Raw genomic sequence first — 19354 nt, forward strand, 5'->3', positions numbered from 1 at the left:
ATCGATAGCTCATGAGATGATGACTTCTCTTACTATATTATCAACCAAGTTTTCGATCGTTCTATTTATTCCCTCTCGCACGCTTCTGTTTTTTCCCTCGTATTTGTGCCAACCGTTCATGCGCTGCATCGAAGAGAAATGATCTAACTCTGTCCTTTTTTATAACTCTATCCTTTCCTCCCTCACCTGCCACTCTGCCGTTAAAAACCAAATGAATCAATCAAAAAACAAACATTGAAATTAAACCCTTAAACACCACCAAATATGTTTGTAAGAGTCTCTCAGTTAAATCATGTAGCGAATCCATATCAAGGAAGTCAGAATAAGTTTTTGCAAGAGTAAACCTTCTCTACAAAATCATACTGAAGTATGAAAACGTTTTTATAATCATCGGAATTACGCTTTAACATCACCACCTTAGATGGTTTTAAATTTGTACGATCAGGGGTAAAACAAGTCATTGACCAAAAACATGTAAACCAATTTACCAGAGTTTGTATAACACCTACCGTTCTCCAAAAACATGTTTGCTGATCTTCCGTGGCTGGATTTATTATTTAGCTAAGAAAAATGCGGCCTGGATTCTCATTTTAAGACCTGTTAACTCAGTCACTACGGATAAAATCAGGTAGCACATTCAATAATTAAGCTGCTACTGAAGTAAGAAAGAGAAATAACACCATAACTGGTTGTTCTAGGTTTATTGAGGGACAGAATGTAATTTCCGCGAACATCATAAGAAGAAGACCAGAGCGAAAATTCGGTTGTTTTTCACATGCAGTAGCAGGAAAATCCTTCAAAAACAAACTTTTATACTATAAATATGGAGAAATTTTTAATGCGCTAAGTGCACAGTGATCATACAGAGTTTGCCTTTCGTAATCTGTAAATGAAGGTCTTAGTATTCTCTTATTTACATTATACCGTTCCTTTGACAAGAACAGCTAACGAAATTTTGCTACACGAATAACAGCAAAAAAAGCACTACTTTGTCGCAAATTTTATATGACGAAAACTTGTTCAGAAACCAAATGTCTACAGTGACAGCACACACCAGGGCTACTCCTTAGTATCTGGGTAGAAATGATCTTCGTTCTCCCTTTTTCCTCTGGTCGCGCCTCAGCAATATGCATGTGATGAGGGCCAGTCTGGTGCTTCTCAAGTTGCCTCGTTCATGCCCAAACGAATTCTGGGAATTTCTGCCATTCCATGACGAGAAAAGACCCTCGGCTGTCATTTCATAGATCTTTTAATAAGTGTCGGGCCACCCAGTCCTACCAGCAAAATACAGCATCGATTGAAGCTTTTAGCTTTCAAAACTTGCTTAAATTGTATCGGTAGGCCCTGGAATTCGTGCACCCACAAACGCCAGAGAGAAAACCTCACTCGTGAACCGTCATGTTTACAACAAAGCCGATTTTAGGCGTCCCAGTCTACACGAAACAATCTCTCATCTCTGTCTCCAGAAGACCAGACACGCACGGTTCTTACATCTTCGTTTATGCATGGACAGTCAACTCAAATGTCAATTCCTTGTAAAAAAAAAAACAAAACAAAAAAAAAAAACACCTTTTTTGGTATGGTAGGTATCCGAGAGCCAGAAGAATTGCGCATGCGCTGATGGAATGTTTAAACAAAACAGAAAAGAGCAGTACCTCCAGGCGTGGCGATGGAGCGTCGTACCAAACGAGTCATCCCAGGATTTCGGCCCATGCGATCGCTTTTGGATGCAGTTGGCCCTTCACTGCTTTATGCTACCGACCTCACCTCCCGGTACGGCATTGAGGGAGAGATATGTCAGCCCCTAAACCATATGTGACAAATCCCACGCCTACTCACAGCTCCAGACCTCCCTTGTCATTACAATTTAAAGTAAGATTTCGATCGCCTAAATATTCAAGTGAAAAGTCATGAAGAGTGAAGAGTCGCGCAAGTGAAGAAGAGTGAAGAGTCGCGCAATACAAAGTGTACGCACGCGCCCTGCTAAAGGGAACATACACACAGGTGTAAACTGTCTTTCATCTCGAATTTATTAAGAAGTTATTAAAATAGCTAATATCTTCAACACATTACATTTACAGCTAAAATTCATGGGCCCATACGGATAAATAACTAGATATGAAATATTTAGAAAAACAGTCATTTTTTAAAAAGTGCTAGGAAAAATGCAGCCTGGATTCTCATTTTAAGACCTGTTAACTCAGTCACTACGGATAAAATCAGGTAGCGCATCCAATAATTAAGCTGATACTGAAGTAAGAAAGAGAAATAACACTATAACTGGTTGTTCTAGGTTTATTGAGGGACCGAATGTAATTTCCGCGAATATCATGAGAAGAAGACCGGAGCGAAAACTCGGTTGTTTTTCATATGCAGTAGCAGGAAAATCCTTCAAAAACAGACTTTTATACTATGAATATGGACAAAATTTTTAATGCACTTATTGCACAGAGATCATATAGAGTTTGCCTTTCGTAATCTGCAAATGAAGATCATTATACCGTTCCTTTGACAAGAACAGCTGACGAAGACCACTACTTTGTCGCAAATTTTATACGACGAAAATTTGTTCAGAAACCAAATGTCTACAGTGACAGCACACACCAGGGCTACTCCTTAGTATCTGGCTAGAAATGTTCTTCGTTCTCCCTTTTTCCTCCGGTCCAGCAAAATATAGCATCGATTGAAGTAGTTAGCTTTTTTTTTTTTTTTACAAGGAATTGACATTTCAGTTGATTGTACAGGCATAAACGTTGATGTAAGAACGGTGCGTGTCTAGGTTTCTGGAGACAGAGGTGAGAGACGGTTTCGTGCAGACTGGGACGCCTAAAATCGGCTTTGTTGGAAACATGACGTATCACGAGTGAAGTTGTCTCTCTGGCGTTTCTGTGCACAAACAGGACCTACCGATAGAATTTGGGCAAGTTTTGAAAGCTAAAAATTGGACTGGGTGGCCCGACACTATGAAATGACAACTATGAAATGACAACCTGGGGTCTTTCCTCGTCATGGAATAATAATATAATAATCAACTTTATTTTTCGAGGGTAGCACTTGACAGTATAAGATACTGATAAACGTGTGGCAGAATTACCCAGAACTCTTCTGGGCATAAACGAGGCAACTTGAGAAGCACCAGACTGGCCTTCATCACATCACATGCAGAGGAAAAAGGGAGAATGAAGAACATTTCTAGCCATTTTTTCCCAGTTATTTTTTCCTACTAGATTATTTTTCTTTTCTTTTAGTTACAACGACTGTTGTTTATCTTGTTTTTTGGAACAGGATGTTGTTAATGTGTTGCGTTATATGCAAACGGCTGATGGCGGCGATCATCTTGTCATCGGCTTTTCATTTGTCACGCAAATTCTTAGCTCTGGCGTGCTTAATATCGTGCTGTCTGGCAATCTTATCCAATCAATTGATACCGGGGTCCCCACGCACTAACCCTTTCTTCAAATGCGTTCCAGGCCCCGTGTACTGATATCAATCCCAGTCATCCCCAGCCATTTTTGAATGTCTAATCCTTCTCTGCGTTGTGGGCGTTTACGTCGAAGCGACCTATGTGCTGAAGCTTTTCGTTTTTTAGTAGTCCTTCCCATCAAATTTTCGTCGGGTTCGACGTCCTTAATCAAATGCTTCCCACCCCGGTAGATTTCAAACGTTCTACTTCTGCAGCCACTTTCTTACGCTGCTGGCGTTTGAGTTTATTCACAATAATCTCAGCTTTTTCTTTGGATGTTCTCCCTGGGAATGATCCCGAGACTTCAGCAAAACGAGGGGGGGCCTTTTGTTTCTTCCGCCAAGGACAAAGACGGCACTTGTAAACGCACGCGTTTGGACTCGGGCGGTAAAGCGGGACGATGTGGTGTCTCCGCTGCGTTGCCAGACGTTATGGTAGCGCCTTTCTTGCCATGCGCTTTTTAAGCAAACTCCGCACCTGTGTGGCTTTGGGTCCTTCAACCATAGCATCTGTTTCATCATTTTCTTCTTCTCCTTTAGGTAATGGGGCTGCTACTGGAGGTCCCCCTAGAATCGTTTTGATTAATCTTTTTGATTCAATGGATGCAACACTTGTTTGACCCATGCTTCTTTGAAACTGCTTGGCATGTTAGAGTCTAACAACACGTTTTTCAGCTGCCAAACGAGCCACTTTAGTCAATCGCATGTTCTCGGTCAAACGCCATTTGTATTGATCGGTCAATCGCGTCATTTCGTCCGCGGGAACTATGACATATTCGCGAAAAGTACTCATCGTTTTTAGGGTGACGAAATGAATGAAATGAAATGAATAACCGTCGTCGAGTGTGTCCCAATAATGTCGACAGGCTTTGCACATCAAATTATGTCTCAATAGGGATAGGTCGCGCTCCAAAGTCTGTATCTTTTGACGAGAGAGCTCTCTTTCGTCCTGTAACGTTTGCAATTCGTGCTGCAACCCCTCAGCTTGTAGTTTCCAGCGCCTTTCTTCTTGAAACGCTTCAATGTGATTGTGCAATACTGCTCTATTCGTGGTATAGGATAGTAGCAAAACAATTCCTTATTCCTTTCATACTGTCGACCACGGTAGTCTGCTAAAAAGTCTTCAATCTCGATTTGAAGTTTCTGGGAAGGTTAAGGTTACTAATACAATGGAATCCAACGCGTTACAATCAATGGGAATGAATCTGACAGCTTCCCCTTACAGTGTTCGACAGAGTTCCTGTTTGGACCCTATTGTGTTTGTTATCTACGCTTCAAAGCTTTTTGAGATTATCAGTTGTCATCTGCCTGATGTTCATTGCTACGCAGACAATACGCAGCTGTACCTATCGTTTAAACCAGATTCACATACAAGTCATGTTAAGGCAGTTACTGCAATGCAGCCGTGCATAGAGGATCTTCGTCAGTGGATGTTGTTGGATTGTCTCAAGCTTAATGACAGTAAGACTGAATATCTACTGATCGGCACTAGACAGCAATTGGATAAACGGTCTGATGTACCCCTTGCTGTGGGTGATCACTTGATTGCCCCGTCAAGTAGCCAAGAACTTGGGCTGTTGGTTTGATTAGCAGCTCAGTATGGTTAAAAACATCAATAAAATATGTCGTGCTTCTTATTTTAATTTACATAATATTAGGCGTATAGGGAAATTTTTATCGGTTGAATCTACGAAATTATTATTACAAGCATTGGTCACGAGTAGAATAGATTATTGTAACAGTTTGTTATATGGTTTGCCACAAATTCAACTCTCAAGTTACAACGTGTTCAAAATACTGCCACGCTCCTTATTTGTAATACCTCACGCTTTGATCATATTTCACCAGTGCTTTCCCAACTACACTGGCTGCCTGTGCACTTTAGAATAATTTTAAGGTTTTAGTTATTACTTATAAGGTGATCTATTGTATGGCAACAACATATATTAGCGGCCTTATTACTAGTAAATCTAAAATCTTACTGCTGGCTAAGACCTAAGAACGAACTTTTACAAGAACATCCAAGAGTACGTTGGGGGATCGAGCCTTCTGTGAGGCCGCCCTCATACTTTGGAATGTTTTACCTGATAGATTGCGTGAAATAACATCGGTGGATTTAGTTAAGGCTCATTTAACGACTTACCTATTTGTAATTATGTAATGTATTGTATAGTAGTTATTTTAATTAATTGTGACGCGCCGGCGATCATATTTCAATATGGCTGGCGCGATAGAAATGAATAAATTATTGTTATTATTATTATTATTATTATTATTATTATTATTATTATTATTATTATTATTATTATTATTATTATTATTATTCAGTCCTTGACGAAGGTCATTAGCTTTCTGTCGTATCCACGCACGACAACGGTTTATCAAAGATCTCACATTCAGAGCTTCAAAAAATGTGGGGCGGAATACGAACTCAATCATGATGAAGAAGGGTGAACACAGCAATCATCTAAAGCATTGTTCAGTCCACTCCAAAAGCCAGTGCCTTTCTGATTCATCAACAAGTCGCGTCAAAAAGGCCGTTTTGCGGCCGGCCAGGGTTCGCAAAGTCTGAGGACACCATGCTTGCACCGTGGTTGGCGATACGGGTACTCTCCCTTTCAAAGCATTCAAAATGACTTCGCTGACAGTATTGATTTGATCAGCATTGGCGTGACGTAAAAGATCTTGATGCTGTAAATGACGCGATTCTTTAGCCAGCTGTCGTAAGAACGTAAGTTGCCGCGGGCATGACTTGATTCGATAGGTACAAACATGCGCGTGTACCCTTGCGAAGATGATAGGTCAGTGCACAGATGACAGTCATCTGAAGAAGCTAGGTGTAAGTCAAACATTAAATAGCCAAGGGGTATTCCGTGGAACGACGAAATATCTGCATGACACCTTTGACCTCGGTTGGAAACGCCGGACACACCAAAGCTCGCAAACCTGTGCAATCCCGAGGATTCTTGAAACAAACTATGTAATGCGCATTGCACGACACGGTCTTGGCATAAGGGCCAGGCGGAAACACATCTTGACACAAACACAATACGGTGATGGGAATCTTTCGTGTATAGGTCCAACACACGCTTATCCTGTGCCCCCCTCATCCATCAAATTGTCCACCACTAGCACTCCGCCACCTTGTGGTGCAAACCAAGCGTCCAATTCCTCTAGACTAGCAATGGCTTTGTGAAAGTGTGTAGCATCCTCTTTTTGCATCATTTTAAACATGGGCTGCCATGCTCTGTAACAATTGTTGTCCCCCCAATCCCCCAGTTTCAGCATACTTTTTTGCTTGCAGGAAGCGATGGTACCCCTACAAATCTTTCTTGTTATCATTCTGATTGAGTTCCAAGGTTTCATAAGGATATTCCTCATCGTGTATGATTTTACGAATGCGGGTCACCCCAAACTTTTGGAAGGCAAATGGGTAATGATCCAAATTTTCATTGTAGGCGTGACTGTCCCACCATTAGACGGTCTTGAAAACGGATCTGTTTTCTTAAACATGGTACTACCCCCGTCAAAGGTGAGTGTCTGGACATCCATGTACACGGTAGGATACTGAGCCCACGTGCTTTTGTTAAGCCTTCGTTTAGTCAGTGCCGTGTAAGTGGTAGGGTTTAAGGTCAGCCTACAGAGATAAAATTTGGCTTGGATATCATTCAGACCTAGGGTTGGATACTTTTTGTCCGCCATCCTTGTGACAAAACAAAAGAACTCAGGACTGTTAAAGATGATACACACCTTGATTTCAATGCCGGAAACTAACACAGTTCAGGTATGAATAGCTTCCAAATGCGGTTTCATGACCAGCTGCACCCATCCCTTCTCCAAAAAATGGAAGTTAACACTTTCAAGGGATTCGTCTCTCCAGTAGCAAACACGCCAGCATTAAGGGGGCGGTCATCATTCACAGCATTGGTGGCTTACAGGGAAGCATTCACATTCAAATAATTCACTCAACCTTGTGGGGCTAGCAATGTTTCACTTTCACTGGGCGTGAAATTCAGCAAGGTTTCACCAAAGGATCGGTAGGCATACATACCCGTCTGTTTGGTCATTAACATACTATTCAATCGCATGTCAAATTGCTGGATCATGGTGTGCGCCACGTTGTTGACCAGGTAAACTTACTTGGTATAATCGTCTCCCGCTTGATTGCCTTCAGCTGCAGTCCACATACAAACCAGCATTGTTGGCACTGGTAGGTAGTCTCATGTCAAAGGTCAAATAACTTTGATTCAAATCCACAAAATCTTCCAATTCGGAAATAGTGAATTCCAAGGGGGTAAAAGGGCTCTTTTTGAGCGAGGAGTACGCCACCCTTCGAGACCCTTGAATAAACACATCTTGCCCTGGCAAAGCCCAGAAATTCATGGACTTGCTCATGACGAATGTCAACGTCGTCTGTGGGTTGTTCGTCGCAATCGTCTGGGTTTTATCTGTGTGGTCCACTGACGGAACAGTTTGTAGTCCAAGATTGCTGGTGGTGGTGTTATGTGATTGGAAATCCACCCACCACGCTGTCCCCACCCCCGCCATCGCCGTTCTCGGCTAGGAATGGATCGCAGCACTTTGACCTGCATTCCTTTGCTTTTCTATGCGAAAGAGTCCGTCATCTGGTACGGTCACCGGCTGCAAAACTTGTCTGTAAAATGTACCTTCCACTGGAGTCCCATCCCATTCTGGTACTTTTTAGGTGGGTACTATTCCTGGCACGACCCCACGGATCACAAAAACCTCTTCTGTCCACCCGGGCAAATACCCTTTTTTAAATGGCCTATGTTTTTTGTTCAAACGCACCTGTGTCCCTTTTACCAAAAGCATCTGTTTGTTCTTTTTTTTGGCTCTCTCTTGGCTCTTTGGTGGCTCGGGTTATATGAAAAAACAGTGAGCAAACAACGACGCTTTTATAACAGTAAACCGCTTTTCCCTCAAGGTATGAGGACAGTGAAATCATGGTTGTTTATGATTTTTGCTATGTGTTTGGGAATGGCTTATTCGCTTTAGCTCTTCGACAGCATGCTGTATTCTCCCCAACGTATCAAAAACATGTTCTGTAAACTGTGCCATGGGTCAGTATGAGCTTCATGTTTCGCGTGCATGTTTTACCCATCAATGACGCAATGGGTTCAAGGCAGGCTTCAAACCTGTCCTCAACACGATCATACTCGAACCAACGATTTTGTTTCATCGAGTACAGATACAAGGGTTTGTGCATAAGGCGTGCCATATCTACGCTCCACCCCGTCCCACCATCCACACACTCTAATTCTTGACTGTTTTGTGCAAGTTTTCCAACAGCGTACACAGTAGCTTTCTTTATAATCCAATCATTGCACTGCAATAACCCGTTGGCTGTACAAGATGACGATGGGTATATACGCTAAAAGAGACAAATCCCCAGATAGGAAACTGCTAAGGCATCAACAAGTTTGGGATCATGACCACCACAGAGACGCCATCCTTTCCCATCCCCTCGGGGTGATAAGGTAGTTGTAAGGGACAATGCACATAAAACGCATCCCACATTGCCACGCCCACTATGTGGCCCAGGCATCGGTACCTTTAGCGCCCCCTGTGATCATGGTGATTTCGCTCGGTTTCGACATTCGCTCACTCTCACTCACAACGACAAGTACATCAACCAAGTGGTTGCATTCTCTTTTTATTACACCACTGAACCAATTAAAAACTATTTACAATATTGAGCACAGTTCATGTGGTCTTTGAAAAGCATCCATCAGATAGGCGCTGGGCCATGCGACAAGCCATTTGAAAGGCAGACGATGCTTGGGATGTGTTCTTGAATGATCTTCCACTCTGCTTCTATGGGTGATGTCAAGATGGCACAACATTCTGTTTCTTCTTTGGTTGGTAAGCCACCAGGTGTGGTTTAAAGCCTGGGTATTGAGGATGTTGCGGTGGCGGATTTAAATTCTCTAAGGTGAAGACTAGGATCTTGTGGTTCCAAGGAGTGTCCAACCATTGGAAGTAGGGACATGTGCGGCTCCGACAACTGAAATAAATGCGTCCAGGATTCTTCTCACTTTTGCTCTGTTTCAGAGTGGAATGTTTATTGCAGTAACACAGCATCTTTGACCATTCGGAATGCATTTTGTAGATGTTAATCACAAGCTGTTGGTGCCGTTGTTTCTCCACCGCTTGTAAGTACTGGTGTACTTTTTGTTGGCTTGCAATGAGGGAACAGCGGTACTCAGGACATTTCACGTAATTAAAACTATTGTCTGATGCTCGGTGCTCCAACAAACAACCATGAAAAGGGCATGTGGTATCAACTTCTGCTGACAGGTCATCGAAGATCTGCCCCATGAGTTCTTCAATAGTGGTGGGTTCATTGGGCTCCCACACTTTCCCTTCTTGGTAGGTCTGCTCCACGACTTGCACAGTGGGTGTGGGTGGGATGGGCGATAGGGGTGGCAATTCCTGTATTTCCTCCATGGTCATAGCGTTGCTTCCTCAGCATGTTTGTGTGACTTCTGGCTTCTTCTTGGAAGGAGTTTGGATGGCCGAGTGGGTTTTCGAATAGGTACGACTTGTTCTTCCTTCTCAGACATGATATAGTCTCATGAAAAAGTGAGCTAGACCGACACTTTTATAACCACCAAACGTTTGTCCCTCAAGGTATGGTGGGCCGGTGACATCGTTAGGAATCAATCATAGAATGACCTAGTTGCCTTTTGATTGGCTCTCGATGAGGTCATGGTTGTTTCTGATTGGTTTTCGACGAGCTCATCTGGTGTGGTTGTGATTGGTTTCTTTTCCTTAGTCTTGTCTTTGCTTCGTTGTTATCTCTCATTCACAGTTCAGCTCTAGAGCACGAAGTACTGCACACGCAGTATTATTTTGTGTCACACATGTGCGCGCTTAATATATTTTTCCACACCGAAATTTGCAGTATTTGCTTATTTTAATCTAGATAGATTTATGTCTCATTTGCAGTTGTTGCTCTGCCATTTATATTATTCGCATCACTTCATTTGGATTCAACAAAACCTAAACCATATTATGATGCATGTGTGCCCCTTTTATACATATGAACGTTATGATTTTATCAGAATGATGAGACAACTGTAAGGTGGTATTACTTTTAAACCGTTTTTTATGATCAGTGGTATTGTATTGCAGGCGCAGAATGTAATTTGCCAAGTTATAAAATCATGGAATGCTTCTCAGATCTAATCTGTATACATCAGCAATATTAGGAAGATTTTCCGACGGTTCTCAACATTTTGTAATTTTCAAGAGGTTACTAACAGCCAATTAAACTGCTTGAATGGGGGAGGTACATTGTCCCCGTCAGGTTGTTCTTCGTCCTTGTGCGCCTTTGATCCCAACATCACCTTGAGAACCAATTATGATGAAAAATTGGAAAAAATTTGAATTGTTTCAAATAGCTGGAAACTTAGACGATTAACACTGATAGGAAAAATTGTTGTTCTTAAGGGTTTAGCTGCTTCACATTTTACCCTATATATTAGCGCCACTGGAAACTGACGAAAGATTTCTGAAAGAGATAAATCAAATATTTTATGATTTTTTATGGAATAACAAAGGAGATAAGATTAAACGTAGTGTTTTGATTAACAGTTATGATAAAGGGGGGCTCAAAATGATCGACATCTTCTCGTACAATAAATCCCTTAAATTAGCTTGGGTAAAAAAGTATCTTGATGCGGAAAATATGGGAAAATGGAAACTCTTCTTTGGGGAAGAACTCGAGAAATATGGTGGAAAGCTTCTTTTCAGTGGTAACCTCAATAAAAAGGATACTATGGAGATAACTGATGTAAACAACACCCTAATCCGAGAAATTCTGAGTTTTTGGGCAGAAGTTAATTTCGAAGGGTCGGTCAAATCGCAGAATCAGTTCTTGGAACAACCTCTATGGCACAACTCATTAATTAAAGTAGGGAACAAACCTATTTTTTACAAAAAGCTCTTTTTGAAAGGCATTTCTAAGGTTAAACACATAATGAGGGACTACAACAAGTTTTTCTCTTTAGCCGAGGTATCGAATATCTACAACATACAAATACAACCATTAACCTTCTTTGGACTCGTATCTTCAGTTCGGTCTATTAGAGCCCCTGTGACAAAAGAAGCAAGTGAAACAAGACACGAGGATTTCTATAGTTCTTTCATTAAAAGACGAAAGGCCAACAAACTGGTTTATAAAAAGCTCATATCTATGAAAGCTAACAACCCTGAAAAAAGCCAAATAAAATGGGACGCAAACTGTGAATCTGAAAATTGCCATAGACCTGACTGGAGAAACGCCTATAAACTAGCTTTTCGCTGCACCAAGAGCACTAAATTGTCTAACTTTCATTATAGGTTCTTACATAGAATATCACCGACGAATTGTTTTTTGACGAAAATTGGCCTTAAAAATATTGCTAACTGTACCTTTTGAGGAGATTTTGTCATCTCTTCTGGAATTGTAAAAGGTCCTCTTGTTTTTGGGATGATTTATTACTGTGGTTGAAAGAGAAAGCCATCATACCAGATATTTACCAAAAGAGTATGACTGTCTTATTAGTATTGAAACCAGAAAGCTCTTCACGTCATAATGTTTTAATCAATTTCTGTTTCCTAATTGCCAAGTTCTTCATTTGGTGCTGTAAAATGAGGGAAACCCCTCCAAACATTAAAGGTTTTCTTCCCCTACTGTCTTTTCAATATAGGATCGAATCGTACACCTACACCAAGGAGAATAAGAAATGGGATCCTTTCACAGAACTTTTAAAGTAAAGTAAGACAGAAAAGTTAGTCTCGCAGTATCCCTTTTCCCCTCCACATTGAGCGACAATCAAACAAATAAATATACGTTTAAGTAAATATACTTGTAACAGAAATTACGCCTTACCGTAATATAAGATATCAATGCACTTTTCAGACATGTTATATTTAGCTTCCATATACCTGTAATTTACTGTACCCTCTATTTCTGTTCACTGGTTTGTTTTATTTTGTAGCTGTATAACTTTTTTTTTTCCTCGTTCCTCCGGGGAATAATAATTTTTCTTAATTAAAAAAAAAATCATTCACAGCATTGGTGGCTTGCAAGGGAAGCATTCACATACAAATAATTCACTCAATCTTGTGGGGCTAGCAATGTTTCACCTACACTGGGCGTGAAATTCAGCAAGGTTTCACCAAAAGGATCGGTAGGCATACATACCCGTCTGTTTGGTCATTAACATACTATTCAATCGCATGTCAAATTGTTGGATCATGGTGTGCGCCATGTTGTTGACCAGGTAAACTTACTTGGTATAATCGTCTCCCGATTGATTGCCTTCAGCTGCAGTCCGCATGCAAACCAGCATTGTTGGTACTGGTAGGTAGTGTCATGTCAAAGGTCAAATAACTTTGATTCAAAGCGACAAAATCTTCCAATTCGGAAATAGTGAATTCCAAGGGGGTAAAAGGGCTCTTTTTGAGCAAGGAGTAACCCACCCATCGAGACCCTTGAATAACCACATCTTGCCCTGGCAAAGCCCAGAAATTCATCGACTTGCTCATGACGAATGTCAACGTCGTCTGTGGGTTGTTCGTCGCAATCGTCTGGGTTTTATCTGTGTGATCCACTGACGGAACAGTTTGTAGTCCAAGATTGCTGGTGGTGGTGTTATGTGATTGGAAATCCACCCACCACGCTGTTCCCGCCCCCGCAATCGCCGTTCTCGTCCAGGAATGGATCGCAGCACACTTTGACCTGCATTCCATTGCTTTTCTATGCGAAAGAGTCCATCATCTGGTACGGTCACCAGCTGCAAATCTTGCCTTTAAAATGTACCTTCCACTGGAGTCCCATCCCATTCGGGTACTTTGCAGATGGGTACTATTCCTGGCACGACCCCACGGATCACAAAAACCTCTTCTGTCTACCCGGGCAAATACCCTTTTTTAAATGGCCTATGTTTTTTGTTCAAACCCACCTGTGTCCCTTTTACCAAAGGCATCTGTTTGATCTTTTTCTTGGCTCTTTCTTGGCTCTTTCGTGGCTCGGGTTATATGAAAAAACAGTGAGCAACAACGACGCTTTTATAACAGTAAAACGCTTTTCCCTCAAGGTATGAGGACCAGTGAAATCATGGTTGTTTATGATTTTTGCTATGTGTTTGGGAATGGCGTATTCGCTTTAACTCTTCAACAGCATGCTCTATTCTCCCCAATGTATCAAAAACATGTTCTGTAAACTGCGCCACGGGTCAATATGAGCTTCAATGTTTCGCGTACCTGTGATGGCGCATGTTTTACCCATCAATGACACAATGGGTTCAAGGCAGGCTTCAAACCTGTCCTCAACACGATCATACTCAAACCAACGATTATGTGACATCGAGTACAGATACAAGGGTTTGTGCATAAGGCGTGCCATATCTACGCCCCACATCGTCCCACCATCCACACACTCTAATTCTTGACTCTTTTGTGCAAATTTTCCAAAAGCGTACACAGTATCAGCTTTCTTTATAATCCAATGATTGCACCACAATAACCCGTTGACTTTACAAGATGATGATGGGTATATACGCTGTAAAGAGACAAATCTCCCAGATCAGAAACTACTAAGGCATCAACAAGGTAGGGATCATGACCACCACAGAGACACAATCCTTTCCCATCCCCTCGGGGTGATAAGGTGGTTGTAAGGGACAATGCACATAACATGCATCCCATATTGCCACGCCCATTGTGTGGCCCAGATCATGGTGATTTCGCTCGGTTTCGACATTCGCTCACTCTCACTCACAACGACAACTACATCAATCAAGTGGTTGCATTCTCTTTTTATTACACCACTGAACCAATTAAAAACTATTTACAATATTGAGCACAGTTCATGTGGTCTTTGAAAAGCATCCATCAGATAGGCGCTGGGCCATGCGACAAGCCAATTGAAAAGCAGACAGTGCTTCGGATGTGTTCTTGAACGATCTTCCACTCTGCTTGTATGGGTGACGTTTAGATGGCACAACATTCTGTTTCTTCTTTGGTTGGTAAGCCACCAGGTGTGGTTTAAAGCCTGGGTATTGAGGATGTTGCGGTGACGGATTCAGTTTCTCTAAGGTGAAGACTAGGATCTTGTGGTTCCAGGGAGTGTCCAACCATTGGAAGTAGGGGCATGTGCGGCTCCGACAACTGAAATACATGCGTCCAGGATTCTTCTCACTTTTGCTCTGTTTCAGAGTGGAAAGTTTATTGCAGTAACACAGCATCTTTGGCCATTCGGAATGCATTTTGTGGATGTTAATCACAAGCTGTTGGTGCCGTTGTTTCTCCACCGCTTGTAAGTACTGGTGTACTTTTTGTTGGCTTGCAATGAAGGCACAGCGGTACTCAGGACATTTCACGTAATTAAAACCATTGTCTGATGCTTGGTGCTCCAACAAACAACCATGAAAAGGGCATGTGGTATCAACTTCTGCTGACAGGTCATCGAAGATCTGCCCCATGAGTTCTTCAATAGTGGTGGGTTCATTGGGCTCCCACACTTTCCCTTCTTGGTAGGTCTGCTCCACGACTTGCACAGTGGGTGTGGGTGGGATGGGCGATAGGGGTGGCAATTCCTGTATTTCCTCCATGGTCATAGCGTTGTTTCCTCAGCATGTTTGTGTGACTTCTGGCTTCTTCTTGGTAGGCGTTTGGATTGCCGAGTGGGTTTTCGAATAGGTACGACTTGTTCTTTCTTCTCAGACATGATATAGTCTCATGAAAAAGTGAGCTAGACCGACACTTTTATAACCACCAAACGTTTGTCCCTCAAGGTATGGTGGGCCGGTGACATCGTTAGGAATCAATCATAGAATGACGACGAGCTCATCTGGTGTGGTTGTGATTGGTTTCTTTTCCTTAGTCTTGTCTTTGCTTCGTTGTTATCTCTCATTCACAGTTCAGCTCTAGAGCACGAAGTACTGCACACGCAGTATTATTTTGTGTGTCACACATGTGCGCGCTTAATATATTTTTCCACACCGAAATTTGCAGTATTTGCTTATTTTAATCTAGATAGATTTATGTCTCATTTGCAGTTGTTGCTCTGCCATTTATATTATTCGCATCACTTCATTTGGATTCAACAAAACCTAAACCATATTATGATGCATGTGTGCCCCTTTTATACATATGAACATTATGATTTTATCAAAATGATGAGACTACTGTAAGGTGGTATTACTTTTAAACCGTTTTTTATGATCAGTGGTATTGTATTGCAGGCGCAGAATGTAATTTGCCAAGTTATAAAATCATGGAATGCTTCTCAGATCTAATCTGTATACATCAGCAATATTAGGAAGATTTTCCGACGGCTCTCAACATTTTGTAATTTTCAAGAGGTTACTAACAGCCAATTAAACTGCTTGAATGGGGGAGGTACATTGTCCCCGTCAGGTTGTTCTTCGTCCTTGTGTGCCTCGGTATTCAACTGAAATTGATGTTCAAAAGGACATAAGGAGAACAGGAGGGATTTCTCACGGCTACCGATTATTCCAATGGGCATTTATAGCCAATAGAAATATACCGGTTATTTTCCCTGGGGACATTTCAGTCAACTGGATAGTTTTACTCGTCTCAAAAGAAGAATTTCTGGGGTATTCCTGTCAGCCGTTACTTTTTAATTCGACTGATGAGGCCGATGAGCTGTATTCAAAATGTTTTTCAGTATTCATCGGTTGTTGCTGCTCTTTTGCTGTATTCTCCCGTTTGTTCAAAGTGGAGACAAACAAAAGAAGAAGGGAGATATGTTTATTCACACAGTCGATGACGATGAGTATGAGACTTTATTACTTCTCGTCAAGGGAAAATTTCAAGTGCCAGTAGCTGAGCGGACGAGATCACAGAAAAGTGCCGTGGTCCAGTTTTGGAGAAGAAAGGAAATGTTTACTCTAGGAAACGAGGAAAGTCCTACGCTATATTTCAACTGAAGAAAGGTTGTCAAAAAGTCGGAGGTTTCACGAGTTGTTGCAAAAACGTTTAAAGAAACTAAATTGGCCGGTTACAAAAAGCTAAAACAAAGATCACACGATAGTTACGCAGGACTTACTGAGCGAAAGATACGACAAGTCACCTCAAGTAACATTAGATACCGTGTCCACAATGCAGCATTTACAAACAAAGCTGTACCAAAGCCTGTTAGAGCACACCACGTACAGTCGCAGCACCAGGTCGATTTGGTTGACTTGAGCAAGGAGCCAGTTGAGCTTGGAAGGAAGAGTTACAGGTACATTCTCTCTGTCATGGATGTATTCAGTCGTTATCTCTGGCTCGTAGCACTGCCTACAAAGTCAAGTCGAGATATAGCAAGGGAACTCAGAAAGATATATGAACGGGATGAACCACCGGATCGTCTTCAAAGTGACCAAGGCCTTGAGTTTCATGGGCGTGTAGAAAATATTTACAAGACGTATAAAATTCGAAGAATTCAAAGTAGGCCTTACCACCCACAATCGCAAGGCAAGGTTAAACGTTCGCACCGACGATTGCGTGACAAGATGATGTTTCACTTACTGACTACGAAGGGGATAGGAATCGACTGGGCCAAAACCCTGCCAAGGTACTGCAAAGTCCTAAACGAAGAAAAGAAAGAACAACTTGGCTGGTTAAGCCCCTTTGAAGTTTACTATGGGCGAAAATCGAATGTTGTGACCAAAGCATCTTTAGAAAACTATGACATTGACAGGTGTCCTTCAGAATCTTTAGAAACCCCAAAAACGAAAAAAAACCTGTCTAAACACCATATGGCCGTCAAAAACATTATAAAGGGCCAAGTCTTACAACCGAAAGCTGGAAAAACGGATGATGGACAAGCACATGCGTCGCAACGGTCCTCCAACAGAGTATAAACAAGGAGATAAAAGTCTTGCTAAAGCTTAAGTCACGAAAAGAGAGGATTGCTCCAAAACGAAGGCACATTTTGAAAGGCCGCATAGTTGCAAGAAATCTCAAAACTTTAATGTATAAAGTTTTATTTATCAATCGAACTTCACATAAAAGAGTGCAGGAGTGGATTTCTGTGGAAGATATCACAAGTGTTAGTTCTCAGGAAGAGAAAGCAAAACGGAAAGAGCAAGAGCAAAAAAGAAAGAAGCGGTTGCATCGAAAGAAATCTCGTATTGTTTTAACTTGCAAGGATAGATTAGAGCTCTTTAGAGAAAGCACGCCTATTACCTTTGATCCTCCGAAAGATGGCAATTGTCATGTTTCTTCTTGAGGAGGATAGGAATTGAACAATCACCAGAAACGCTGAGAAAAGAGATTGTAAGATACTTACAAGAACATCCCAACGACTTAGAGGGTTTTCCCTTGTAACTATTTTCTGGTCAAGGATGGGCTGAATACTTCGCCGAAATGAACAAAGATGGCACCCATGGAGATCACATAACTTTGCAGGCCGCGTCGAACATTTTCAATGTTCAAATAACTGTTCATTCTTCCCTGGGAGTGGAGGCAACCACAATGATTTCTCCATTTACTGAGGTTGGAGTTACGAATTTCAACCTAGGACACTTTACCGAAGGGCAGGGGGAGATTATGTGTGCCTAGAGGTCGAGGAAAGTGCTGCTGAAAACATTTCAAATGACAAGCAAGAGAACCAGGAAGTATTGAATGAAGACGAAAACGAAACAGAGAAAGCGGAAGAAAATAATAGCAAAAGACAAAACAAAACGAATGGTGGAGCAGACAAAGAGGACCAGAGAGTAAAAGAGGGCATATACGAGAATCCGAATGACAATAATCATCAGCAAAGAAGGAGCAAAGAAACAAGTTCATTTGACCACCTTCCAAACGAAATAATTGCCATGATTTTTGAAACAGTTATACGATCTACAAACCCCAATGATGCCTGCATTATTTCCAGCGACTAAAAAATGAGTGCTCTCGATTTCGGCAGTGCGCCAATACCTTCACTTACTTGTTACCGAAAATATACTATCGTGACGGATCCCCGGGTATAATCAGTGTAAGGCGGCTCATAAAGGAGTTTGGTCCTTCACGTGGATTGATCCTCGAGTTAAGACGTATAATTGATAGCAACCGTTGGCACCATGCATGGCTCGAGTTATGTGCCATAGTTTTAGGTTGGTTCCAAATTAAGAACATTTCTTGGCGCAAATAAGATGCTATTTTCTTTTGTTTAGTAGCTTTTCTGTATCAACATGTTTTGGGTTGTTCTTATTACTGTACTTTGTTAATGCTGTTCTTTGTTAAAGCAGCTTTTTGCCGGAAGATACAATAACTAATGTAAAATGCACAATGTACTACGAAGTTTAAAGTTAAATACGTTGTAATAACTAATAAAAGTTGCTGTTCAAAGTTTTAGAATTGCGATTTTCTTTCAGTACTTTCGTGGCAGGAGAGATGGTAAACTCTCCAGATATTCCTATGCATTCTTCCGAGATAGAAGAACCCCTCACTGACCCAGAGGTTTTAGGACCGGGGGCTCGTGGCCTTAGTCCTTGTCAAAACGTTTAGGGACACTTCAAACAAAGCACTCTATTGTAATTGACGAGAATTAAAATTCTCCCATCCCACTCTGCAAACAATGTTGTGTAATGGATTAAGATGTAAAAGAGCCGTAGGCTACGGCACCCTGAGGCCCAATATCCAGTCCACGGTTCATGGCCCACTCCCATAGTTAAAAGCCGTCATATGGAATATCGATATGGCCTCGGATCGAAGTCGAAAACCAAAGGACACGGTTTTGGCTGCCATATATCAGAAAAATTGCAAAAGAACAGACTTCAGTAAGTGTACTAAAGTGAATGTTAATTAAGTGTGAATGTTACATATTCATTTTCTACTAATTAACAATCAACAACCATAAAGATCAGCGATGTCGGTTACCACCTTAACA

At 41.6% G+C, this 19354-nt stretch overlaps 1 protein-coding gene across 1 annotated transcript; it reads left to right on the forward strand.

The window, feature by feature from the left end:
- Nucleotides 1-16736: 16736 nt before the first annotated feature.
- Nucleotides 16737-18365, forward strand: LOC138023434 (KRAB-A domain-containing protein 2-like). The gene is made up of 2 exons (XM_068870436.1): nucleotides 16737-17179; nucleotides 18002-18365. The coding sequence occupies exons 1-2, from the start codon at nucleotides 16737-16739 to the stop codon at nucleotides 18363-18365; spliced, it is 807 nt and encodes a 268-aa protein (XP_068726537.1).
- Nucleotides 18366-19354: the final 989 nt, after the last annotated feature.

This window comes from Montipora capricornis, chromosome 11 (genome assembly GCF_036669925.1).
Source record: "Montipora capricornis isolate CH-2021 chromosome 11, ASM3666992v2, whole genome shotgun sequence".
Lineage (NCBI taxonomy): Eukaryota > Metazoa > Cnidaria > Anthozoa > Scleractinia > Acroporidae > Montipora > Montipora capricornis.